Source organism: Macaca nemestrina, chromosome 5, assembly GCF_043159975.1.
Source record: "Macaca nemestrina isolate mMacNem1 chromosome 5, mMacNem.hap1, whole genome shotgun sequence".
NCBI lineage: Eukaryota > Metazoa > Chordata > Mammalia > Primates > Cercopithecidae > Macaca > Macaca nemestrina.
Window position 1 is genome coordinate 102,889,430 of NC_092129.1, and position 27,608 is coordinate 102,917,037.

At 36.2% G+C, this 27,608-nt stretch overlaps 1 protein-coding gene across 1 annotated transcript in view; it reads left to right on the forward strand.

Moving 5' to 3' along the window:
* LOC105495831 (malic enzyme 1) overlaps positions 1-27,608 on the forward strand; it is a 229,187-nt gene that overhangs the window by 85,451 nt on the left and 116,128 nt on the right. Inside the window, exons 4-5 of the mRNA XM_011765679.3 lie at positions 11,370-11,445; positions 17,214-17,375. Of these exons, the coding sequence (XP_011763981.2) occupies positions 11,370-11,445; positions 17,214-17,375 (238 nt within the window). The remainder of the gene's footprint in view (positions 1-11,369; positions 11,446-17,213; positions 17,376-27,608) is intronic.

Consider the following 27,608-nt stretch of genomic DNA (forward strand, 5'->3'; position numbering starts at 1 on the left):
GTCATATCTTGCAGAAGCAAAAAGTGATCAAGGTCTCTCCAAATAAGATTATGATACAAAGCTGGAGAGTTGATAACCCCTGAGGTAGAACAGTAAAGGTATACTGCTGGCATTGCTAGCTGAAGGCAAATTGCTTCTGGTGGGCCTTATGGACAGGAATGGAGAAAATGGCATTTGCCAAGTCAATATCTGCATGCCGGGTACCAGGAGAGGTATTAATTTGCTCAAGCAATGAAACCACATCTGGTACAGCAGCTGCAGTTGGAGTCACCACTTGGTTAAGCTTACAATAATCTACTGTCATTCTCTATGATCTAGCTGTCTTCTGCACAGGACAAATGGAAGAGTTGAATGGGGATGCGGTGGGAATCACCACCCCTGCGTCTTTCAAGTCCTTGATGGTGGCACTAATCTCTGCAATCCCTCCAGAGATGCGATATTGTTTTTGATTTACTATTTATCTAGGTAGAGGCAGCTCTAACGGTTTCCATTTGGCCTTTCCTACCACAATAGCCCTCACCCTACCAGTCAGGGAGCCAGTGTGGGTCTAAGTATGTCTATGCCAATTATGCATTTCTGGCACTGGGGAAATGACCATAGGATGAGTCTGGGGACCCACTGGACCCGCTGTAAGTTGGACCTGAGCTAAAACTCCATTAATTACCTGACCTCTATGAGCCCCTGCTTTAACTGGAGGACCACAATAATATTTTGGGTCCCCTGGAATCAACATCAGCTCAGAGCCAGTGTCCAGTAGTCCCCAAAATGTCTGATCATTTCCCTTTCTCCAGTGCAGTTACCCTGGTAAAAGGCCAGAGGTCTCCTTGGGGAAGGGTGTGAGAAAGATTCACAGCATAAATTGTCAGTAATGTAGTGGGATCCTTCCTCCAGGGGATCCAGCCTCCCCTTCATTCAAAGCATTCTGGGTCTGTAAACTGGCTCAAGTCTGGAAATTGATTGAGGGGCCTTGATTCTCTGTTTTTGTAGTTCAAATTAGTCTTTTGTCCATTTGACCTAGAAGTTTTCTGCTTGTATAGATTAAGTAGGAATGCAGTAGGTTTCCTATCAATTTCACTTCTAGCTCTGCACAAGTTAGACTATTCTGTTTGCTGTTTTGCCTCTGCTATCTATTATGGTAACTCCACCCACCTTGTCTTTGAAGGTTGAGTGCTGCCACTTGGCCCCTGCCTCCTCAGGATCCAGTTATTCCCATTGTATTTAAATTTTGTAGTTGAGTGACGGCAGTTCCCACATTAGATCTGACATACAGAGAAGAGTAAGTACAAGGCTTTTCAAAGAGGTAGGTGCTACCTTCACAAATCTATTTTGCAAGGCATTGGTCAAGGGTATATCTTCTGGACCCATCCTACTGGGATGAGTTGGTCTGAAGTGACTAATTCACTCCACCACCCCAATCTCCCGAAGCTTTTGGATCCCTTCCTCTACATTAAACCAAGAGAGATCAGGCATTTCCAGCTCTCTCACAGTGGGCAGTCTTTTAATCCATATTTCAGCTAACCAAGCAACCAAACTATTAGAACCTTTGTAACTCCCTGAACCAAGCAAATAAACTCTTAGAACCTTTTGTAACTCCCCAAGCTGCAACATTAAATGCAGAGTCCATACTTAGTTGGCCCAAATTAATAAATTTGGCCTAATACAACTCTGTGTTCCTTCCACCATTATCCCCCACCCTTAATATCCATTCCCATGCCTGTTCTCCAGATTTTTGTTTATATAAATTAGAAAACTCAAGCAGTTCTTTTCAAGTGTAGTGCACCTCCTCATGAGTCCCACTCTCAACCTCACCTGTAGGGGCCTGCTGGGACTTTAGTTATAGGTCTAGAAGCAAATGGAGGTGTTGGGGTGGCTCCTGAGGAGAATCAACATTATCTTGCCTGGCAACTGCCTCAGGGGAGGCCATCACTGTTGCCTCAGGCAGCACAGAGTTTATCTCCTCAGACAAATGTGGAAAGGCTGATAGCAGCCTGGGTCCAGGAGGGGATGTTGCCACTAATGGAGATGGGGAAGCTGTTCCATCTGGCAAAAAGAGTTCATCACAGTTTATAAACTAGTGTCCCCAGCTTCATCAGGGTCCTCCCACACATCCCCATTCCAAGTTGCAGGGTCCCATTATTTTCCAATTGATGCCCTCACTTTAACAGTAGACACCTGGCAAGGCTGTGCATACACCTTTCATTGCAGGTCAGCCATTTGCACAATAAGAGCTTGTGTCTGTTTTCCCACAATTTCAGCTCTTTCTCTACAGGACATAAGACTCTCACTCTGAGCAATCTTAGCAGATTTGAGGCTCAGTATATGCTTCTGAAGCCAGGAGATAGAATATTTGAGCTCATCATTTGCTTTCATCACTTTGTCCAATGAACTTAGGAGCAACCAACCAGCTTTATTATGGTACTTAGTTCCCCACATAGGGTCAAAGTTATTAGGTATAGAGTCACTAAACTCCGTGCCTCTCATGAGTGATGAATCAAGATTGTCAAATGCATTTATTTTGCATAACTCTGTAAACACTTCATGCCAAGGACTATCAGTGTTTTCCATGCTATTAGAAATAGAGTCCTTAGCATTTTGTGGTCTAATCATATTAAGCAGCCAACTCCCCAAACCCCAAAACCAATGAAAGAACTCCATCCTTAATATTCTCTTCTGCTAGAACCACTCCTTGTACCAAAATCTTTATTAGTCAGGGTTCTCTAGAGGGACAGATGGAATATATACGTGTACAGAAAGGGGAGTTCATTAGATATTAACTAACATGATCATGAGGTCTCACAATAGGCTGCAGGCTGAGGAGCAAGGAGAGCCAGTCCAAGTTTCAAAGCTGAAGAACTTGGAGTTCAATGTTCGAGGGCAGGAAGCATCCAGTGTGGGAGAAAGATGTAGATTAGGAGGCTAGGCCAGCCTCTTTTCACATTTTTCTGCCTCCTTATATTGTAGCCACACTGGCAGCTGATTAGATTGTGCCCACCCAGATTAAGGCTGGGTCTGCCTTTCCCAGCCCACCGACTCAAATATTAACCTTCCTGGGCAACACCTTCATAGACACACCCAGGATTAATACTTTATATCCTTCAATCCTATCAAGTTGACACTCAGTATTAACCATCACAATCGGGATACCTGAAAAGCCATAGAAGCCAGCTTGAAGGGCCTCCCTCTGGCAAATTTGGGATGATTTGGCCATCAGACACATCATATTTGCAATAATTGAAACCCCTCGAATAAGATAATAAACCATGAGCCCATACTGATCTGAATAAATTAAAAGTTGGATGAAGAAACAGTATACTTACAGAGTTTTGAAGAATCTTTCACAAAATACTTGTTAACCATGAAGGTAAAAAAGAATGACTTTGCAGTAAAGAAGCCTGAAGGACACCACTTTAATCAAGTGATGAATGTGAACATCATCACTAATAGGACCAGTCGGCAATGGTGCTACCTGATAGTAAACAGTGAGAAGAAGCCAGCATCACTTCTGTAATATTACTGCAAAAGATGTGTAATCTGAATCTAATTATGAGCAAACAGCATGCAAACTCAAACTGAGGGACATTCTATAAAATCACTAAATTGTTAACTTCAAAAATATTAATAACATGAAAGTCAAGGAAAGACTGAGGAAATAACATTGACCAAAGAGACCTGATGACTAAATGCTGCACAACATTTTGAACTACTCTTTTTATTATGAAGGACATTATTGAAACAACTGGTGAAATGTGAATGATGTCTGAGGATTAGATGGTAATAATGTGTCAATATTAATTTTCTGGTTAAGATTATGTAGGAGAATACAAAATCAATGTGCAAAACTCACAAGCATTCTTGTACACCAGTAACAGACAAACAGAGAGCCAAATCATGAATGAACTCCCATTCACAATAGCTTCAAAGAGAATAAAATACCTAGGAATCCAACTTACAAGGGATGTAAAGGACCTCTTCAAGAAGAACTACAAACCACTGCTCAGTGAAATAAAAGAAGACACAAACAAATGGAAGAAAATACCATGCTCATGGATAGGAAGAATCAATATAGTGAAAATGGCCATACTGCCCGAGGTAATTTATATATTCAATGCCATCCCCATTAAGCTACCAATGACTTTCTTCACAGAATTGGAAAAAACTACTTTCAAGTTCATATGGAACCAAAAAAGACCCCGCATTGCCAAGACAATCCTAAGCCAAAAGAACAAAGCTGGAGGCATCACGCTACCTGACTTCAAACTATACTACAAGGCTACAGTAACCAAAACAGCATGGTACTGGTACCAAAACAGAGATATAGACCAATGGACAGAACAGAGCCCTCAGAAATAATACCGCACATCTACAGCCATCTGATCTTTGAAAAACCTGACAAAAACAAGAAATGGGGAAAGGATTCCCTATTTAATAAATGGTGCTGGGAAAATTGGCTAGCCATAAGTAGAAAGCTGAAACTGGATCCTTTCCTTACTCCTTATATGAAAATTAATTCAAGATGGATTAGAGACTTAAATGTAAGACCTAAAACCATAAAAACCCTAGAAGAAAACCTAGGTAATACCATTCAGGACATAGGCATGGGCAAGGACTTCATGTCTAAAACACCAAAAGCAAGGGCAACAAAAGCCAAAATTGACAAATGGGATCTAATTAAAGTAAAGAGCTTCTGCACAGCAAAAGAAACTATCATCAGAGTGAACAGGCAACCTACTGAATGGGAGAAAATTTTTGCAATCTACTCATCTGACAAAGGGCTAATATCCAGAACCTATAAAGAACTCAATCAGATTTACAAGGAAAAAACAAACAACTCCATCAAAAAGTGGGCAAAGGATATGAACAGACACTTCTCAAAGAAAGACATTCATACAACCAACAGACACATGAAAAAATGCTCATCATCACTCGCCATCAGAGAAAATGCAAATCAAAACCACAATGAGATACCATCTCACACCAGTTAGAATGACAGTCATTTAAAAATCAGGAAACAACAGGTGCTGGAGAGGATATGGAGAAATAGGAACACTTTTACACTGTTGGTGGGACTGTAAACTAGTTCAACCATTGTGGAAAACAGTGTGGCGATTCCTGAAGGATCTACAACTAGAAATACCATTTGACCCAGTCATCCCATTACTGGGGATATACCCAAAGGATTATAAGTCATGCTGCTATAAAGACACATGCACACCTATGTTTATTGTGGCACTATTCACAATAGCAAAGACTTGGAATCAACCCAAATGTCCATCAGTGACAGATTGGATTAAGAAAATGTGGCACATATACACCATGGAATACTATGCAGCCATAAAAAAGGATGAGTTCATGTCCTTTGTAGGGACATGGATGCAGCTGGAAACCATCATTCTCAGCAAACTATCGCAAGAACAGAAAACCAAATACCGCATGTTCTCACTCGTAGGTGGGAATTGAACAATGAAATCACTTGGACACAGGAAGGGGAACATCACACACCAGGTCCTATTGTGGGGAGGGGGGAGGGATAGCATTAGGAGATATACCTAATGTAAATGACGAGTTAATAGGTGCAACACACCAACATGGCACATGTATACATACGTAACAAACCTGCACGTTGTGCACATGTACCCTAGAACTTAAAGTATAATAAAAAAAAAAGAATACTTTCACATATTATACAGTTTTTAAAAGTTAAGAGACCATGAAATTCTAAAAAAAAAAAAAATACGTTTCTCAAAACAAATATTTTAATGTCAATTCAGGCAATTCCAGGACTCTCTACAACTCACAATTTATTAATCTGGTTATTTAAATCCTAGGGGAAATTAATTTTACTAAGTCATAGCATATTAGCATTGGGCATAAAAAAATACCCTACAATGAATAGTAATACTGATGATAGAAAATACAAATTTATTAAAAATAATACATCATTCTAAAAAAAGATTATGTATGAGAATATTTTTATTTGTAGGAAATGCATTACATCATTTGGTAGTGATGCGGCATCATGTTGGCATTTAAATCATAGTTCGGAAAAAATACATTTTTATGTAATGTACTTCAAAGAATTCAAAGAATTTATTGCACTTAATGATCATATTGATCTATACTTTCTTAACTTTTTTTTCCCCTTGACTTCCTTTGGCTTCAGAAACACTGGTTGTCTTACCTGTTAGATTATTTTCTTCTCAAGGACCATTCTTAGTCACCTTATTCTTTTGTTGTGGGTACTAATTTGTAATGTTTTTTTCCTTGGCCTTCTCTTCTTTCCCCTTTAATAATTTCTTCTATTCCTTTCAACTCTAGGCGTATCTATCCTAAATCTGCATCTTTATCCTAACTATTTCCTGATCTTTAGACCTACATTTTACTTGAAGTTAGCTTTTTTTAGTACTTCTTTTTCTGTCAATCTAGACCTTTGGTATATAACTCAGTACTGGGTTAACTTGACGGGCTCACTAATGCATACTCATATTTTGTGAAAAATGTGGGGTTTACTTTTTTTATTTCGAAAGATAGTAAAATTGGCTTCTGTAATGGAACAGAGGGTTATTAAGAAAATTTCAGAATAGTTACTTCCTATACTGATCTAGGATCAGGGTCGCAAACTTATTTCCAAAATGAAAGACAAGTTTGATTACAGTAGAAGGTTGCATGTTATAAAAAGGTGAATTTTATCTTGATATGAAACAAACTTTTAAGGATATTATCTGAGATAACATGAAGAAGTAAAAATATTATCTCATCTCCCAAATCTGTTTTGAAGGAAGAGGTTATGAGACAAGTTTTAACTGTATATATGAAAAAGGAGTTCATATTATAAAATTGTCTTAGTTCTAACATGAAATAAGAGTGAAAATATGAGTATTTTTAGTTGGCATATTTAAAATTAAACATTTTAAATTGATCAAGAATAGCAAGGATGGTGAAAAGGTATTCATTATAATTCCATTCATTTAAAAATGTTGATAAATACCTTTCTTATTTAAGCATTTTTATTTTTCAGCTGTATATATGTGTATGTTGAAAATTAATGTTTTATATCCAACTCTCCACCAGAAAGTATGAGTCATTTCTGTACCAAAACACTTTTGGATATCTCGTTCGATTTTTTTGCAAATAACTCAAATAGCTCTCCCAAAATGCTTGGTTTTGGTGGGACATTACAGGTCCTTTATTTGTTGAGCTCTCTTCAAAAGTAATAATTCTTTCTATGAATGAATCTCTACTCAGTGCAAGAGATTACAGGTGGCCAAATGACTCTCTTCCTGAAGCTGAACTCAGATATAGTAAACATTGGCATTTAATTGGTGTTAATTTTAGTGTAATTCATTGTCTCTCTTATTTTAAAAAATGGTATTTTCTGAAACCAGTGTTACTTGGAAAACCTTGGCTAACTCGCAAGTTCCTGAGAAATATTATTGGATACCCCAATAGCCCTGACTTGACCACTGTGCAAGCTATGCATGTAACAAAATTGCACTTGTACCCCCTAAATTTATACAAACAAAAAATAGTGTATTGCCAAGAACATCTTAATAATTCAACAAAAACGCCTTCTTTAAAAAGTCCAAAAATACTTTAATTTTATAATTATTTATTGAGATCCTGCTGATTTTATAGGCTCACATTGTACTATGACAAGGATCCGAAAGAAATATATACCTTATAAAGAACTTTAATCAGTTTTGAGAAACAAAATACATTCACATGAAACAGCAAGAAAACCATGAAAAGATATAATGTAGTGTCAGCTTAGTACATTAATATTCTTGTTGAATCAGACAGTCATCAGTAATCTTCCTATAGCACTGACATAATTTTTGGTTACTTAATGAGTCAGTATAAGTCTGGATTTATTTCATGTTTTCTATGCTTTATAATATTTGATTATAAAAGGCTTATTTTTCAGCACTGAAGTCAGCACATATTGTTGGATACATACTAATTGCTAGCACACTTATAGGCATTGGGGTTACATATGTAAGCAAAATAGAGTCTGTATACTGAAGCACCTTACCGCTTTGTGTGTACATGTACGCTAAGTGATGATGCCAGGGAAGACACAGACAGTTAACATTTGAATATATAAATAAAAAATTCCAGATATTTTTAAGTATTATGAAGGTAATAAAAATTTTGGGGTGGAAGTGCACTGACTACTGTTATCTGAGGAGCCAAGATTTTAGCTGAAGATTGAATAATGAGAAAGAATTAAGTAGGTAGTTAGATTTATAGTTTGGAGCTCAAGGAGAAGTCTAGGGTGATGATAGAAGTTTGAGAGTCACTATTATGAATATGATATTTAAAACCATGAGAGACCAAGTGCAGTAGCTCACACCTGTAATCCCAACACTTTGGGAAGCTGAGGCAGGCGGATCACTTGAGGTCAGGAGTTCAAGACCAGCCTGGCCAACATGGTGAAACCCCATCTCATGTCTACTAAAACTACAAAAATTAGCTGGGCGTGGTGGCAGGCTCCTGTAATCCTAGCCACTCGAGAGGCTGAGGCAGGAGAATAGCTTGAACCCAGGAGGCAGAGGCTGCAGTGAGCCAAGATTGTGCCATTGCACTCCAACCTGGGTGACAGAGCAAGACACTGTCTCAAAAACAACCAACCAACCATGAGGGTGCTTAAGTTACATCAGTGAATATAACTGGAGAAGAGAGGAGTATAGAGCCCTGGAACAGTTCAACGTTAAGAAGAAGATGAGGAGGAGGAGGCAGCAAAGGAACCTGAGAAGAAGCAGGTGGTGATTAGGAGGAAACCTAGGCAAATGTGGTATTTCAGCAGCAAGAAAAGAAAGTGTTTCACAAAAGGGAAAGCCAACAATGTCAAACACAGTCAAGAGGTCAAATAAGATGGGAGTTGAGAGCTGACCTTTGTCTGCACTGAGGTGAGACTCGTCAGTGACTTAGTAAGAGTTGTCTTTGGAGAAGTGAGGAAGAAAAGCCTTATCGACAGATAGAAGAGAGAATAGATGGTAAAAAAAACCAAGGCAATAAAAATATGCAAATCTTTTGAAGGATTTGCTATGAATCAGAGGAGAATAGGGGATAAAATCCAATGTTTTGAAAAGATGGATAATATAGCACAGGTTTTTGTGCCAAAAACTCCAGTAGAAAAAGCAGTGATGTAGCATAGAGATGGAATAATTACAGGAGTGAAGCCTTTGAAAAGGTGAGATGGGATAGGATCCTGAGCAAACATGATGGCCTTAATAATGGTAGGAAAATTTCTTCTCTTATAACAGGAGGGAAGGCAGAAGTTGTGGGAAAAAAAAAAAAGAAGCAGATGGGTTAGTGGAATTTATATTAGAATGATGAAGTAGTTTTTACCGTACTGCATCTACTTCTCTTGAAATTCAAGATTAGATTATCAACAAAGTGTGACAGAGGAACAGGTGTGCAAGAGTGAGGAGAAAGAAGATGTAAAATTGTCCTCTCTGAGAATAGTAAGTTAAATTTGCTAAGACATCGTAGTGGGTGGTAAACTTCACAAGAGAAGAGTGCCAGTTGGAAATTTGCAGCCATAAATAGTAAGTAAATCTTATCAACACTTTTTGTGATTTTTCTAAAACAATACTTTTGCCAATCAGTAGCAGTAGGCATCTCTATTACCTAGATAGTATTCTTGAAAAACCACTTTCTGCTCAAGGAAACAGGTTAGAAAAATGACTCATTTTAGGTCTGGGGCAGAAAACTTTCAAAATAGACCTGACATTTGATCATAACAGAGCAAGGAAGCCATCAAAAACTTCTATAGTCACGTCAAAAGGACTCAGGGGACAGCATGAAGAGTCTTTCACTTGCTCAAGATGAAATAATATGAATATCAATAAGGAAAATAACTATAATGGATTGAAACACATCAAATATGTTTAAATCCATGAGTTCAAATTGATCAAAAACAAAAAAAAAAAACAAAAAAAAAAACCAACAACAAAACCATACACACAACAACAACTAAGTGGAAACTTCTGAAGAAATCTAGTTAACCAGCTTTTTAATTTAAAAACTGATAAAGAAAATCGAGCATTTTTTCTTTTTCTATATCAGCCATGTCTTTGGATACCCATAGATGTGGTGAAATTTCTTTTAAAAGGGGTGTTCCAGTAAATAAATAATTAATGATATAATTGGAATATCACCATTTTGTAATTCCAGATTAATTCATGAACTTAGACATTTAGTAAAATAAGCTACTAACATCACAAAAAGGAATACCAAATATGGTGTGCCTTCTGATAACATCAAACCATGAAATGTCTTGTCCAAAAAAATTGAACATGAATCTGATTATGCTTCTAGATTCAATTTTCTATTACCAATTTTCCAAGAATACAGAAGAAAGATTAACATGTTAATCTATATGGTAGGGATTTAATTAGCCAAATCCATATTAAGGGAAACTCTACCAAATTAAACAATAGTGCCTACGGAAGGTTTATGATTTGGTGATATAAAACAATACATTAACTATAAAGGAAGTGATACCATAAAAGTGAGGATAGTGGTTACACTTAGAAAGGAAGAGTCTTTGGAAGAAAACATGTGGATAGGTTTTGGGTAGCTGGCAAGATTCTGTTTAAATGAATATTATGTAGAAAGGTGGTTGTCTTATAACAATTCATTAAGCTGTATGTGGTTCTTTATATCTGAGTTATATTTAACAATACTAGAGCAAAACTTTTAAATGAGGATAAGGCATTTACATATTTTAAATTCTATTAATTTAATTTGTGAAGTTACTTGTTAAGCTTTTGTAGGAAATGGGAGGGACAAACAGTGTTAAAGACTTGAGAATAAATAACAGAGTTGCAAACGGCAACTAAGATCACAAATCAAAGAAATCAAGTGAGCTCTACATGAAAGAGCTGCTCAGCATTAGTCGGTCACTTCAGCCATCTCTAACACATGTTCTCATCTTCGTGTTGAAAATGGATTAAGTGGAATATACATTGAAAATGCCTGTTTACAGATGCTACATGTTGCTTTTCAAAGTGCTTTTATGTATATTATATCATGACAGATTCTAAATGAATTTGTGAGTGGAACTGATAATGCTATCTAAATTCTCTGTACATAAAAATAGTGAATGTTTATTAATTAAAAAAATTTTAAAATATCTAAGAAAACAAACTTCCCTTTACTGTAGATGTCAATATATTATTTCAAGTAATTTTTCCCTTACTTATAAGAGTTCCTGCCCCTTATTTGTTTAAGGAAATAATGTTCACCAGTTTGATAAAAATTGAGATAGATTAAATTGTTGTTTGAGAAAATGTTTAAGATATTCATGATAGTTTGACAGGCCTGAAGTAAATGTAAACTACTCCTTTTTTTTTTTTTTCTGCCAGAGGTCTCTTTATTAGTATCCACGATCGAGGGCATATTGCTTCGGTTCTCAATGCATGGCCAGAAGATGTCATCAAGGTAAGTTATCATGTTTTTCCATTATGGCAAATTTTTTCTTTTTTCTGTCCCATAAAACGGTTTAAAACATACTGACAATTCTCATGATAATAGGTAGCATTCATTAGCTTTTCTAGTGAATATCACCTAATTTATATCCCTTTGATTTTTACATAGTGGGTTAATTTTATTCTGATGCCATTTAGATACTAAGTTTTCCTATTATTTCTATCTAATTTCTTAGTACCTCCATTCTAAGTAATGATAAATGTTGAATATGTGAGAGCATCTGAATTTCTTTAAGCAAACCCTTAAATTCTATCTGTTGTGTTTAATTATCCACTAGGAGGAATCCAAGTAGGCAAGAAAAAAAGTCTGTTAATTCATTTATTTTATTATTATGACTTTAAGTAGCTCATTTGACTTCCCTCTGTAAGTGAGCTAATGAAAATAAAAGTAATAATAGTACCTGACATTTGGTAGCATTCCGAATGAGACTTTTTACATGGATTAGCTCTTATAATAATGATAATTGATTGAGGAAAGAAAGGCACAGATGGGTTACAAAGTAGCCTAAGATAGTGGTGGGAACTCCATACAGGCCCCAGAGCTGGCCTCTGAGTCCCTGTTCTTAGACACAGGGCTATGCCATCTTCCTTGTCTAAGGGAGTTGAGAAGTGTTTGTTCTCCCTTTGGTTCCCTCTTTCCTTTCTGTTGAGTGCCTAGCAACTTTGTGGTATCTTTTGCTACCAGGATGGAATAAATCAATGCCTTTTGGTGGTACAAAGGCACTTCAGGTATAACCTCTGAATGTAAGTCCACTCATGATCTTTTAATAATGATTTTAATTTTTTTTGAGACAAAGTCCCACTGTGTTGCTCAGTCTGGTCTTGAACTTCTGACCTCAAGCAGTCCTCCTGCCTGAGCTTCCCAAAGTATTGAAACTATAGGTGTGAGTTACCATGCCTGGGTGATCTTTCCTATTTGAGTATTGTGGCTATAATTGATTAATTTGGTTCTGTAGGGCTCATGCTAGGAAAACTTGTAAATTAAAGTGGTTTTTATTATTTCCAATGTCCTCAATTTTCTTTCATTTTTTTTTTTTTCTTTCTCCACCTAAGTTGCTTCCTCAGCTTTTCTGCTATCAACAAGACCATGTTATCCAGATTCTGGTCTTAGAAACTACCCTAAGAAACATCTTAATTCTATAAAGCATAAATGTCTGGTCACCTAAGGATGTTTACTTTTAATCAGGACCTAAAGGAGATTTAAAGAATTAACAAGTTGGCTAGAAGTGGTGGCTCAGGCCTGTGATCCCAACACTTTGGGAGGCCGAGGTGGGTGGGAAGATTGCTTGAGCTCAGGACTTTGAGACCAGCCTGGGCAACATAGTGAGACTCCATTTCTAGAAAAAATTTAAAAATTAGCTGGAATGGTGGTGCATGCCTGTAGTCTCAGTTACTTGGGAGGCTGAGGTAGGAGGATCACTTGAACCCAGGAGTTCGATTCTGCAATGGGCTATGATCACACCACTACACTCTAGCCTGGGCAACAGATTGAGACCCTGTCTCAGAAAAAAAAACAAAAAACAAAAAAGAATTAACAAGTCAATATAGGAAATAGTTCTGCAGTAGAGAGTTCTAGTCAATATCCCTGTAATCGTAACAGCTAGGCAGAAAGCTATCACACCATGTTTCTTGTTTTTCCAACTAGCTGATCTCTACATCTTTAACTTTATTCATAGGCTACTTTTATCCTTTGGACTCTTAATATTGGGCCCTTACTGATGTTCTTATCCCTAACTATGCCCTCTTTTATTTAAAAGTCTTAGTGTAGTGCCTGGCACATAGTAGGTACTTAGTAAATGGCAGCTATTGACTGTAAAAGAATGCTGAAGATAGATAAGTACATCTTATATGGTCTCTCACTATATACTTGAAAGTACCCATGAAATAAAGTCAATTATTAGGCAAAATATAATCAAACTATGTGGTATTATAAGTGCCTTATTTATTCATTCTGAGGATATTATTATTTAGAGAAGGCTGGAATAGTTAAGAAAACTTTTGTAGCAAAGTCGGAACTTAAATCCAACCTTTGATAGTTAGAAAGGGAAAAACATACTATTCTAAGAAGGGAACAGATGAATGTAGGTATCAAGTTCAGTAAGAGAATGGGGTGTTTTTAGACAATAAGAAAATTCACTGGCCTGACTAAATCTGAATTAATATTGGAATATAGTGGAATTAAGATTGTTTAAGGGGTAATCAAATTATAAAAGGTTTTGAAATTCAGAAAAAGATTTAGATTTGAACAAATAGAATGTCATATTTAACAAGGAAATCACTTTGTATTAGTAATATTTGAACAAGGTTCACTGGAAACAGATTTTAGAGTAGTTTCAGGAAAGCAGGAAAAGATGCAAAGCTTCTGCATTTAGGTAGGCTACAAGAGGATGGGCCTTGGGAAATTAAATGAAGGGATGAAGACAGGACACATGGAGAGTATCTTTGTGTGTTCAGCAGAAATCTGCATATTTCATACAGAAGTTTCTATTTAGGTAATGCCTAGATAATAATTTGTGTAGTGTGGTGAAGATTTAATTTCTGAGAAATGGACATCACTGATAGAATTGTAGTTGTCTTACTGACATTAATCCTGCAGTTGTGACTTAATGATTGTATAGAAAACATCCAACTGCTTCATTTTTCTGAAGCAGGAGATAAAGTAGGTTAAAAAAAAAAAGCAAGAGAATATTAATTTAGTGATAAACTACTTAAGTGACAAAACTTTTTTCTTTGAGAGAATTGTTTTACTGTTAAAATCTACTCTTTTATATGGAAGTATTTATGAATTAATGCCATAAATGTACATTTGTAATAAAGCATAAATATCAAATGTCTCAAAACATATTTTAAAAACTTCTCAAACTACTACACATATAAATGTTCATGTATATGTATATAATTAAATAATATAAATAACTCTGAGAGAAGAACTTAGGGAATAAAAGTTATGAAGAAATAAGAAATAATGAACTTTTTTTTTTTTTTTTTTTTTTGAGACAGTTTCACTCTTTTTGCCTAGGCTGGAATGCAATGGTGCAATCTCTGCTCACTGCAACCTCTGCCTTGCAGGTTCAAGCAATTCTCCTGCCTCAGCCTCCCGAGTAGCTGGGAGGCTACTCACCACCACACCCGGCTAATTTTTGTATTTTTAGTAGAAACGGGGTTTCACCATGTTGGTCAGGCTGGTCTCGAACTCCTGACCTCAGGTGATCCGCCTGCCTCAGCCTCCCAAAGTGTGCTGGGGTTACAAGTGTGAGCTACCGCAAGTGGACTGCTTTTTTTTTTTTTTTTTTTCATGTTCAAGACATATATTTAGTTTAACATAGATGAGCTATCAAAAATAAGTGAAAAGGTATGCCACTTGAAATTCCTTTTTCAGAATTTTGAAACCAAATAACACCTCTCTGTGTTTAAGCACTTTCGATGAAATTTGGAAAGCATTTTATAAATTATTATTCAGGTCATAACTAAGCTAAGCTAAATGACTAAGCTAACTAAGCTAAATGACAATATTACTTTTCTTATAAAACATATCATTAAAAATATTTGTAAGTATAGGCAGGCCAAATGGACTTTACCTATGTAAAGATCACATTCATAAAAGTTATATATTATCAATGATATGTAAAAGTACCTCTATTTGTGGTAATGCAATAAATAAAACTGTCTGTTAAATACACTTTAGAAGTATTAGGACTTTGAAAATTTGGCCTTAATTTAATTTAAAAAACAAAGTTATAGTTCTCTGCAGTATTTATCTTTTTTACCTTAAATCAGGGCTAAGTTAACCCAGTAGTATCGGATTGCTTCCTCCAAAAGAGCATCACATATTGATCCATTGCTATTTGACATGAAAAATCTTCCAAAGACAAATGTATAGAATATGCAAAAATGATTTTCACCTACCTCCCAAATGTATTTGCTTTTAAGATAGTTTTGCAAGAGCTGAATAATATAGGTGAACAGGAAATTAAATAAAATATCTTAGAAATATATTTTAAAATATATTCTGCAATGTGGTATGGTGAAAAGAGCACTGTACTAGGAATTAACATATGTGGGTGTCTGGTTCTTTGATATTAATCAAGTAAATCACCTTAGCGAAATTATTTCAGTTCTCTGATTTTTCAGTTTCCTAATTTATAAAATAAGAGGAATAGATGGAATATACTTTAGATTTCTCTTTACTTCTAAAATGCTATGACTTTATAATTAGCTCTGATGAAATAATAGTAATAATAGCTATAAATTTTTAAGAATTTGTAATGTACCAGGTACTGTGGTAAGTTCTTTATATATCATGATTTCATTTTATGTAATCATAGTTTTATTCAATTTACTAATATTTGTTGATTGTTTACTGTGTGCCAAATGCTGTACTAGGTGCTGATGTACGGTGGTAAGCAAAAAGACCCAGTTCCCAATTTTATACAGCTACTCAGAAAAGTACATTTATTACTCCCAATTTACCAATAAGAAACAGAAGCTTAAAATTCACCCAAGGCCAAATAACTGACATTTTCCCACATTTCTCTGAATATGATGAGTGTAGCAGTTTGTAGACTAATAAATTGTGTTTCATAAGATTGGTTTTGTTTAAATTCATATAATTGACATGAATCAGAAAGATATTCAATAATGATATCAGATTGGTTTTGTTTAAATTCATATAATTGACATGATCACAAAGATGTTCAATAATGATATCAAATTACATCGAATTAAAATCTCCACATGATTAAAGTATGTGCTTCATAAATATTCAAGTTAATTAGAAATAAACTAAGCAGGCTGGGCGCGGTGGTGACACATGCCTATAATCCCAGCACTTTGGGAGACTGGGACGGGTGGATCACGAGGTCAGGAGTTTGAGACCAGCCTGGCCAACACAGTGAAACCCTGTCTCTACTACAAATACAAAAATTAGCTGGGCATGGTGGTGAGCGCCTGTAATGCCAGCTACTCGGGAGGCTGAGACAGGAGAATTGCCTGAACCTGGGCTGCAGAGGTTGCAGTGAGCTGAGATCACGCCACTCCTCTCCAGCCTGGGCGACAGAGCAAGACTCTGTCTCGGAAAAAAGAAAAAGAAAAAGAAAAAGAAAAAGAAAGAAGGAGGGAGGGAGGGAGGGGGGAAGCAGACAAAAATTCATTAAATCTAGTGGAAAATGTTCAGGTAAGAGAAGTAGCAGACTGTACTGGGCATGTTTCAAAGATATCAAGTGATTATAGGAGTTAAGGAGAATGGGTCAGATTGTTGTAAAAATAGGAGGATAGTGCCAGGATGCATAAACTAAAGATCAGAGCATTTAGGGCAGAGGTGTAACCTCCTCAATCTCTTCAGTAACTATGCAGTAATTTACTAAGGACACTCTTGCGCAAAACCACCTTCTTTTGGTTCCTGGTGTGAGCTCTTATTTCCTTATGCTTTACCTACTTGCTCCTCTTGATTGAAAACTTAAGTTATTTGGTATGTTTGAATCTTTATGTGCACACATGCCCTTCTTTTTTCAATAACCTAATTAAGCATATTTATAAATCAAGTTCATTTCTTCACCTTATTCTTCCACAATTACAATTTATAAAATCTTTTTCATATATATTCAATTTATGTTTTTTTAACAGCTTAATATTTCACTAGTAGTTACTTCAGAAGTAGAGTCAGAAATTGTTTCTCAGGATTTGTGAAAACCTGTTAATAGGTAATTTTTCTTTTTCTTCTAGGCCATTGTGGTGACTGATGGAGAGCGTATTCTTGGCTTGGGAGACCTTGGCTGTAATGGCATGGGCATCCCTGTGGGTAAATTGGCTCTATATACAGCTTGCGGAGGGATGAATCCTCAAAAATGTCTGCCTGTCATTCTGGATGTGGGAACCGAAAATGAGGTAATTTATTTACGCCTATAAGGCAGCTATGTACCTTTAAAAATGGCATAAATCCTTGCATTTTGAACTTATTCCAGGAACTTCATAAAATTCATTCTTTTTTGTATGGTTCTCTCTCTCTCTCTCCAAATCTCCCTTTAGTATTATTAAAAAAATTACTTCTCCTGTTCTCCTTTTCCCATCTTTATAACGTGATTAATCTTTTATCTGCTTCCCTAGTGCCTTATGTTGCTTTGATATGTATGTTCACCGTTATTCTATAGAGTATATGTTTTACTTTAAGACAGTAGTTTTAAAAATTATTATTTTTTTATTATATAGGAACTAATCCTATGGGATTTATTAAATTAATCAGTCTCAAATATTCTTGTTTTAAAAACTATATTGAACCTAAAGTAGATCATTTGGAGTTTAACTTTTCTCATTCATGACTTTATATTTTAGAATCTTAAAGTCATATGTTAAGTACTACTTTTTTGCTCATCCTTTACTGCTAATATTTAGGATTAGTTAGCTAACTAGATACTAGAAGTTAAATGTAGAATTCTCTGAAATAGAAATGAAAGATAATAGTCAGTTAAGGATGAACATTTAAAAAGTTATTTACAAATTTCAGACCTAGGTCCCAAGCAGATATATCATCAAATAAGACCATAACACAAATACGTACATGCATTATGTTTATTTTCTTTGTCTTCTTCTAAAACAATTGAAGTTAAAACTTTTGATCTGTAAGTAATGTGAAATATATTTTTGCATGAACAAAAATATATTTACAATAGTGACTCAAACAGTTATGTTTTTTAACATACACATAAAAAGTTATAATATTTAACTTGATCTGTGCATGAATGCTCACTTAACCTTTATCAAAGGATACATTTTGATAAAAATACATTGCTTATCTGGCATTTTCTTTTCTGATACCAATAGAAATGGCTTAGAAATTATCAAAGCTGGCTTCTCGACCTCTTTAAACAATTGTCCTAAAATTGTGTGTATACACTGAACATTAACATTTCGTCTTTAAGCCAGGAGAGGTGGTGTGTACCTACAGTCCTAGCTACTCAGGAGGCTGGAAGGTAGGAGGATTGCTTGAACTCAGGAGGTTCAGGATGCAGTGAGCCATGATCATGCAATTGGACTACAGCCTGGGCTACAGAGTGAGAGCCTGCTCTAAAAAATTTAAATTAAAGTAAAATAAATATATTTCTACTTTATTTTAAAAATATATTTTAAAAATTGTTCTGTGATAAGTTGCATTGACATAAAATAGTTAATTTCTTATTTTTGATTTTTTGTTTGTTTGTTTTTTGTTTTTTAAGAAGGAGTCTCACTCTGTCACCCAGGCTGGAGTGCAGTGGCGTGATCTCCACTTACTGCAACCTCCGCCTCCCAGGTTCAAGCGATTCTCCTGCCTCAGCCTCCCAAGTAGCTGGGACTACATGCACGTGCCACCATTCTTGGCTAATTTTTTCTATTTTTAGTAGAGAGGGGGTTTCACCGTGTTAGCCAGGATGGTCTCGATATCCTGACCTCCTGATCCATCCACCTCACCCTCCCAAAGTGCTGGGATTACAGGCGTGAGCCACTGCACCCAACCTATTTGTTTTTATTTTCTTTAAGACAGGATCTCACTGCCGTTGCCTAGGCTAGAGTGCACTATCATGATCATGGTTCACTGCAGCATCAATCTCCCATGCTCAGGTGATTCTGCCACCTCAGCTTCCCAAGTAGCTAGGACTACAGGTACATGCCACCACAACTGGGTAATTTTTTGTTTACATTGAAATCAAATTTTAAAAATCACAAAAATAGGTAATACATCTTAAAAATTCTGTGGAGAAATGAGGAGGAATATATAATGACAAAACAGACGTGCAAAAATGTTAGAATTTGGCTTTCTTTTTTTTTTGTAAGAGATAGGATGTTGCACTGCCACCCAGGCTGTAATGCAGTGGCAATATCATAGCTCATTGCAGCCTTAAACTCCTGAGCCCAAGTGGTCCTCCTGCCTCAGCCTTTCAAGTAGCTTAGATTTCAGGTGTGCACCACCACACCCAGCTAATTTATTTAACTGTTTTTTTGTTTTGTTTTGTTTTTTGTTTTGTTTTTTAAGACGGGTTCTTGCTATGTAAGTTGCCCAGACTGGTTTTGAACTCCTGGTCTCAAATAATCCTCCTACTTCACTGGGATAACAGTGAAGTTTTAAACAGTTTTAACCCTGTGCCATTTATTGAGTGTGTTTGTATAATGTGGACATTATAAAAGGCTGTGCACTAGTGAAACTGTAACACTAGGACTCTTGCATTGATTGTATTATATGAAAGAATTAATTTCATGAGCGAGATTGTTTTATATTAAAGAATTGATTTCATGAAAGTAGGTCTTAAAATTGCCAAATTGATGGTTGTCTTCAATTTTCCACATTATCTCTGTTTAGTGTATGTTTATTTCCTCTTTTGGTATTCATTGCTTTTATGTTATTACATTTCTATCCAGTATCTTACTTCCTCAGCCTGAAGAACCCATCCACCTATCCTTCACGAAATTTCTTAGTTTACCCAACTGTAGATCTAGCTTTCTCTCTCTTTTTTTTTTTTTTAATTAAGACATGTCTGGTTCATACTACATTTCAGAATTTTTAAGCTGATAATTAGAAAATAATCTGATTATCTAAATGAATCTACTGTTAAAATGCTGTGTATTATTTCTAGAGATTTTGCTTACTGCCATTGGACTTTCAGGAATATTGAGGGAAGAAAATTAAGTGAATGGTGAACCTTTAACTCTTTGACAGGTCACCGGAGAATACCTTTGTCACTTTGAGAGTGACAGAGGTCTTTGAGAGACCTTTCTGAAACTCCTCAAATTGCATTTGGTATTATACCAATATTGAGTACCTACTCATTATGTTAAGTGAAATAAACCAGGCACAGAAAGACAAATATCCCATGTTCTCACACCCGAGCTAAAAAAGTTGATCTCATGGAGGTAAAGAGAAGAACAATAGTTGCCAAAGACTGGGAAGGGTGTGTGTATGTCAGGGTAGGGAGTGGGAGGATGAAGAGAGGTTGGTTAATGGGTACAAATATGTCAATTGAAGAAGTAAGTTCTAATGTTTGATAGTAGAGTAGGGTGACTACATTTACCAACACTGTATTGTATATTTCAAAATAGCTAGAAGAGAGGACTTGAAATGCTATCAACACATTGAAATGATACTCAAGGTGGCTGGGCGCGGTGGCTCATACCTGTAATCCCAGAACTTTGGCAGGCCGAGGCGGGTGGATCACCTGAGGTTGGGAGTTTGAGACCAGCCTGAGCAATATAGAGAAAACCTGTCTCTACTGAAAATACAAAATTAGCTGGGCATGGTGGTACATGCCTGTAATCCCACCAACTTGGGAGGCTGAGGCAGTAGAACTGCTTGAACCCGGTGGCAGAGGTTGCAGTGAGCTGAGATCATGCCATTGCACTCCAGCCTGGGCAACAAGAGCAAAACTCTGTCTCAAAAAAAGAAAAGAAAAGAAAAGAAATAATACTCAAGATGATGGACTCCCTGAATACCCTGACTTGATCATTACACATTCCATGCATGTAACAAAGTATCACATGTACTCCATAAAAATATACAAATTTATGTATCAATAAACAAATTTTTAAAAAGTATTGAATATCTGCTATCCATCAAAGCCTAAGCAAAACCTAGATAATATTGGCGTAATAAATGTAAGATTTTGCCAGCAGGATGCTCTGAATCTAGAAGAGGAGATACACATGTAACTAGTTTCAGTATGTATTAATTGCTTTCTTTGGTAAAGGCATTTGAAGGCGTTTAGCAAACCAATTCTCTGACAATTATTATATACTCTTGTTATCGGTGAACAAAGAATTGGACAAAACATACAAAACATACAAAGCAAGGAAAGAATGAAGCAAGAAAAGCAGAGATTTATTGAAAATGAAAGCATACTCCACAGAGTGGGAATGGGCCTGAGCAGCCGCTCAAGGACCTAGATACAGAATCTTGTCAGGTCTGAATACCCCCTAGAGGTTTCCCATTGGCCAATTGGTGTTCACCCCATTTAAATGAAGTGGTGGCCTGCAATCACTTCAGTGGTGGACTGAAGTGAAGTTACAAAGGTCACATTCCTAGCAAACATCTGATTGGTTGTGGAAAGCAACCAATGGGAGGATAAAGTAAAGTTACAAAACTGTGTTTCTATGCAAATGAAGGCTTGGCTCACAGTCAGTCTGATTGGTTGTGGACAGCAACCGATCAGAGGCTGAAGTGAAGTTACAAAGTTACGCTCCTGTGCAAATGTCTGATTAGTTGCAAAAACCAACCAATCAGAGGTACTTTGAATTTCTCATCTGCCAGCAGAAAAGGTAGGGGTTTGCAAAGGGAGTAGCCGCTGGTCATTTTGTTACTTAGGCATAGAAAGTTAGGGTTTTCCTTTCAATTTAGTTCTAGGAAGTCAGTGCAAAACGGCCTTAGGTTCCCTGCCTCCAGACCCTATTCTCCAGCCTCATTCTTTTTTTTTTTTTTTTTTTTTTTTTTTTGAGACGGAGTCTCGCTCTGTAGCCCGGGCTGGAGTGCAGCGGCCGGATCTCAGCTCACTGCAAGCTCCGCCTCCCGGGTTTGCGCCATTCTCCTGCCTCAGCCTCCTGAGTAGCTGGGACTACAGGCGCCCGCCACCTCGCCCGGCTAGTTTTTTTGTATTTTTTTTAGTAGAGACGGGGTTTCACCGTGTTAGCCAGGATCTCCAGCCTCATTCTTATTCTTAAACTCTGTATTACTGTTATTTTCTTGCATCTTGTCCTTTTAAATAAATCATATTTTGGGAATCTAATTGTAAAAATGTATACTAGCAAATGATCAACTAGAGTTCTTATTCTAAAAGGAGAGTAAATTATTTGTTCCCTTTATAAAAGATAGTTTAGCTCTACCCAGAGTTAGTTAAACTACAAAATTTACAGGTATACATATTCTTCAAGACTGCCCTCATTTCTGCCATCAACTGCAAGTTCAAGAGCTTCCCAAAACCAACTTCAGGCTTGATAATTTGCTAAGACTCAAAAAACTCACTGAAAGCTATTGTACTCACAGTTACAGTGTATTATGGGTGAAAGATAACACATTAAAATCACACAAAAGAAGAGATGTATAGGGAAGAGTCTAGAAGAGTCCCAAATGGGAAGCGTCCACTTTCCTGTAAAATCAGGACATGTTACCCTCCCAGTACAGATATGAAATATCAACATGTGTCCCACTGTTCAGAGTTTTATTGGGGCTCCATTACCTAGTCATGATTGATTGATTGATTGTCCAGGTGGTTGAACTCAGCCTCCAGGTTGGCCTATACTATATGACGCAAAGGCCCTACCCCAGATCACATGGTTAGTCTTTCTGCAATGGCCAGTCTTCACCCGGTGACTCTCAGTTATGGTCGCTAAGATACTAGATAAAAGGATTAGGCCCTATTTAAACTGGTTGAATGCTTGTAAACTGTCACCAGAGTCCATCCACAGAATAAATAAAAGTATAAGAGACAAACAGACAAAAAGGAAAACAGATGTAAATTTTATTGTTAAGCAGAATTAAGTTTTAAGCTCAGATAAGATTAAGGATTTGATCATCAAGCTTTTAAGGAAATATAGTTCCTATGCTATATAAACTGTCCCAGAGCGTATTACAATTGACAGCTTAACATTTCAGTTTTTAAAAAGAGCATAACCTTGATATCCAAACCTGGTAAAAAAAATTAGCACATAATAAGAAATTGCTAAGCAGTCTCATATTTACCCCTGCTCCCAGTTTCACCACTTACTAGTGGTGTTTCTGTGTTTGGCTCATGTAAAATGAGTAATTACCTCATAGAGCTGTCATGGTTTAATATATTTAGAATGCTTAAAATTGTGACTGGCATTTTGTGAGCACTTAGTAAATGTTACCTCACATTAATATAGATGTAGAAGCAAAAGTTCTTTATAAAATATTGGCAAGTAAGATCTTGCAGAATATTTTAATGTTGAAATAATGTTTGAAATCTATTCAAACCATTAGCTACATCATAATTAATGGTGATATATTAGAGGCATTATTTTAAAAGACAGGACACCTGTTATCACGGCTGTTCTCTTTTTTATCATTCAGAAAATTCTAGCCTGTGTAATAAGACAGTAAAACAAAGGGGATATAACTGACAGGAAAAGACAAAATTATCATTATTTATAGGGAATATGTTTATTACTGAAACCCAAGAAAACCAACTAAAAAATATTGTGGTCAAATTATAGCACTCAGTAAAGTGGCTGCTTTAAAACAAATATTGAAAACTTAATAGCTTTTCTATGTACTTGTAATAACCAGTTAAAAATTAACTGATTCACAATAGCAACAATATTCTATTCTGCTATTCTGCTAATGTTATATAGTATTTGACATTTTTAAGCAAAGAAATAGTTACATATTATTTGGTTAATCAGAAGAATTAATTTTGGGGCAAGTATTTTTTTTTCCAAAAACTGATCAAGGTATGCTGCATTTATTAAGCAAAATATGTTTTCATCTTTGACTCAATTTGCCCTTAATTTTATTGACTTTTGAGCTATACATATCAACTGTATTCCATTAGCAATACAGTACTTTTCAGGGTAAAAATAGAAGCTGTGTAAGATTCTGGATTAACTTTTCTGTTGCTTAAAATAGATAGAAATACTCCAACACATAACTTTCTGTTTGAGCTCTTGGAGTGAAGATATGTTAGAAATATTGTAGCCTGTAAAACATCCTAATCTAAATTTTTATTGTCTTTAACTCATAATGTGTGGTGAAGAATAGAAAAATATTTGGAATCAACTGAGTTGCCACTCATAATGTTCTCATTTTATTCATTCTGACATTTTGTTTTTTGTATTTATTCTTTCACTGCTGCTTTACTGAGAAGACAGAAGGAAAACTTAATTATGACTGAGGATATGAGTTCGTTTAAAATGTAATGGTGTTTTTATGTAGTGACAGTTTTACATGTGGAAAACTGATTTTAGTCAAAATGTTCCTGTAGTAATACTTTTTAATCTTAATTGCTTTTTTGAATCTCTGCATAGTTTTACACTTCATAATAAAAATATAGAAACTACTTGATAATAGCACTTAGTTTCTTATCCAGAATAACCCAGCAAATTTTAATAACAGTAAATCCCCTTTTAATACAAATTATAACTGTTTTCCTCTTTTATTATACCTACGTGTACTGGATAGTAATGAAAATAGAAACGGAATTAGCTGCCAGTTAATAAGACACTCTTCACTTGCCATAAAGATACACTTGCCTGACTGCTTTTAAGCTTCTGCAGCTTTCAACTAAAGGAAATTTGAGGAACTAAGACACCAAAACAGAAGTACACAGAAGTACTTGGCTTAAAAATATTGTTATTCTTTTATTTTTATTTTTTATTTTAATAGCTTTAAGGGTACAAGTGGTTTTTGGTTACACGGATGAATTATATAGTGGTGAACTCTGAGCTTTTAGTGTACCCGTCACCTGAAAACCATTGTACCCAATAGATAATTTTTTATTCTTTACCCACCTCCTACCCTCCTCCCATCTGAGTCTCCAGTGTCCATTATACTGCTTTGTATGCTCCTATGTACCCATAGCTAAGCTTCCATTTATAAGTGAGAATATGCGGTATTTGCTTTTCCATTGCTGAGTTATTTCATTTAGGTTAATAGCCTCCAGTTTCATCCAAGTTGCTGCAAAGGACATTGTTTTATCCTTTCTTACAGCTGAGTGGTATACTATGATATATATGTGAAAACTTTCTTTATCCACTCATTGGTTGATGGGCACTTGAGGTTGATTTCATATCTTCACAATTGTAGATTGTGCTGTGATAAACACACGTGTGCAGGTGTCTTTTTGATATAATGGCTTCTTTTCCTTTGGGTAGATACCTGGTAGTGGAATTGCTGGATTGAATAATAGATCTACTTTTTGTTCTTTGAGAAATATCCATATTGTTTTCCATAGACGATGTTCTAATTTACATTCCCAATAACAATGTATAAGTTTTCCCTTTTCACCACGTGGTGCCAACATCTATTGTTTTTTTGACTTTAAAATAATGGCCATTTTGATTTTGTTAAGGTCGAAAATACTCTTATTCTTTAAGTTAATAATACTAAGTATTAAATTAGGTAGGGTGTTTGTGTTTATATTTTCATCTCATCTTTCATCTATTTATTTCACAGTCCACATTTTCTTTAATTGTGAAGCAGTTACTATATAAAATTTACTTGTTACCTGAGGTAAATTTTCTTTAGAGCATATCATGTTTGATTCCTTCTCTTTTTTTTTTTTTTTTTTTTTTTTGCTGTTGCCAAATATTTCCATAGAAATTATGTTGATTATATGTCTATTTTTTCTTGTATATGACTAATATTGAGGCTTGCTATTTGACTAAAAATAATTTGAGTAGATGTTCCTTGTGTTCCCTTCATGCTTCTTTGGACATTATTGTGTCTTAAAGAACCTTTTCATGTGTTATATGGTATATTCGTTTTTTAGGGTTATTGTAACATAGTGCCATAGACTAGGTGGCTTAACTGACAGAAATTTATTTTCTCACAGTTCTGGGGGCTGGAAGTCCAAGATCAAGGTGTTCGTAGGATTGGTTTCTTCTGTGGTTTGTGTCCTTGACTTACAGATGTCCATCTTCCTCTGGTGTCTTAATATAGTTTTTCTTCCGTGTATGTCTGTATCCTAATTTTCTCTGGTTTTTTTTTTTTTTTTTTTTTTTGAGATGCAGTCTCATCTGTTGCCCAGGCTGGAGTGCAGTGGCATGATCTTGGCTCACTGCAATCTCCGCCTCCCAGGTTCAAGTAATTCTCTGCCTCAGCCTCCCAAGTAGCTGGGATTACAGGCACCCGCCACCACGCCCGACTAATTTTTGTATTTTTAGTAGAGATGGGGTTTCACCATCTTGGCCAGGCTGGTCTTAAACTCCGAACCTCATGATCCACCTGCCTCGACCTCGCAAAGTGCTGTGCTGGGATTACAGACGTGAGCCTCCGCACCTGGCCAATTTTCTCTTCTTAAAAGGACCAGTCATATTGGATTAGGACCCACTCTAATGACCTCATTTAACTTAATTACCTCTTTAAATACTCTGTCTCCAAATACATCACATTCTGAGGTACTGGGGTTAGGGATTCAACATATGAATTTGGGGGCAACACTATTCAACCCATAGCACATGGTCAGTCCTCAAGAGGTCATGGGCAGAACGAGTAGGAGAATGTCATTTCTGCATAGTTATTCTTTCCTTATTAAACCATTGCTCCAGGTCTCAGCTTTTCTGTGTCTAGTTTTATGGTTAGTCTGGCCTCTGATTGATGTGTACAGTGTACCCTAATATAGAATCCTTATTGGAGCTTGAACTGGCAAAGTTGAAGAGAGATCTTTCCCATTTAGACAGTTCCCCTGCGTGTTCCAGAAAGTAGTCTTCATCTTTGGCATGAACCTGCTATGTTGGAAAGAAACTGAATGAAGGAAAACCCTTATAGACTTTGTGTATCTTCCAGCCTGTCTACAGAATCTGATGTTGACACTAAAGTGTGGCCTGTGTTTGTTTTCTATTGCAGCTGTAACAAATTGTTACAAACTTAGTGACTTAAAACAACATAAATGCATTTTCCCTATAGATGTGTAGGTCACAAGGCCAACACAGTCTCAAAAGGTTAAAGTTACAAAAGGTGTCAGTATGGCCATATTCCATTTCTTGGCCATTTCTGGCTTCTAGATTGCCTGCATTCCTTGGTTCATGGCCCCCTTTATTCATTTTCAAAGCCAGCAATATAGCAGCATTTCTCTGGCCTGCTTCCATCTTACATCTCTTTCTCTGACTTCAGCCAGGAAAAGTTTTCACTTTTAAGGACTCACCCTTAGTCACATCTGTAAAGTCTCTTTTAGCACATAAGATAACATATTCACAGTTCTCAGGGATTAGAGCATGGGCATTTTTGGGGTAGGGAGGGGAGTCATTATTTTGCTTATCACGTGGTACCAACTATAGTATCATCATCTGTCCTTCAGCCTGCCTTCACTTCTACCCTTTATCCTTTTATATTGCTTGCCACTTCGGACAAGTGGTCCTGTATTGGAATGAATACCAGTTCATTACCATCGTTAGTAAAGCCAGGGGAGAGAATAAAATTCTCAACTC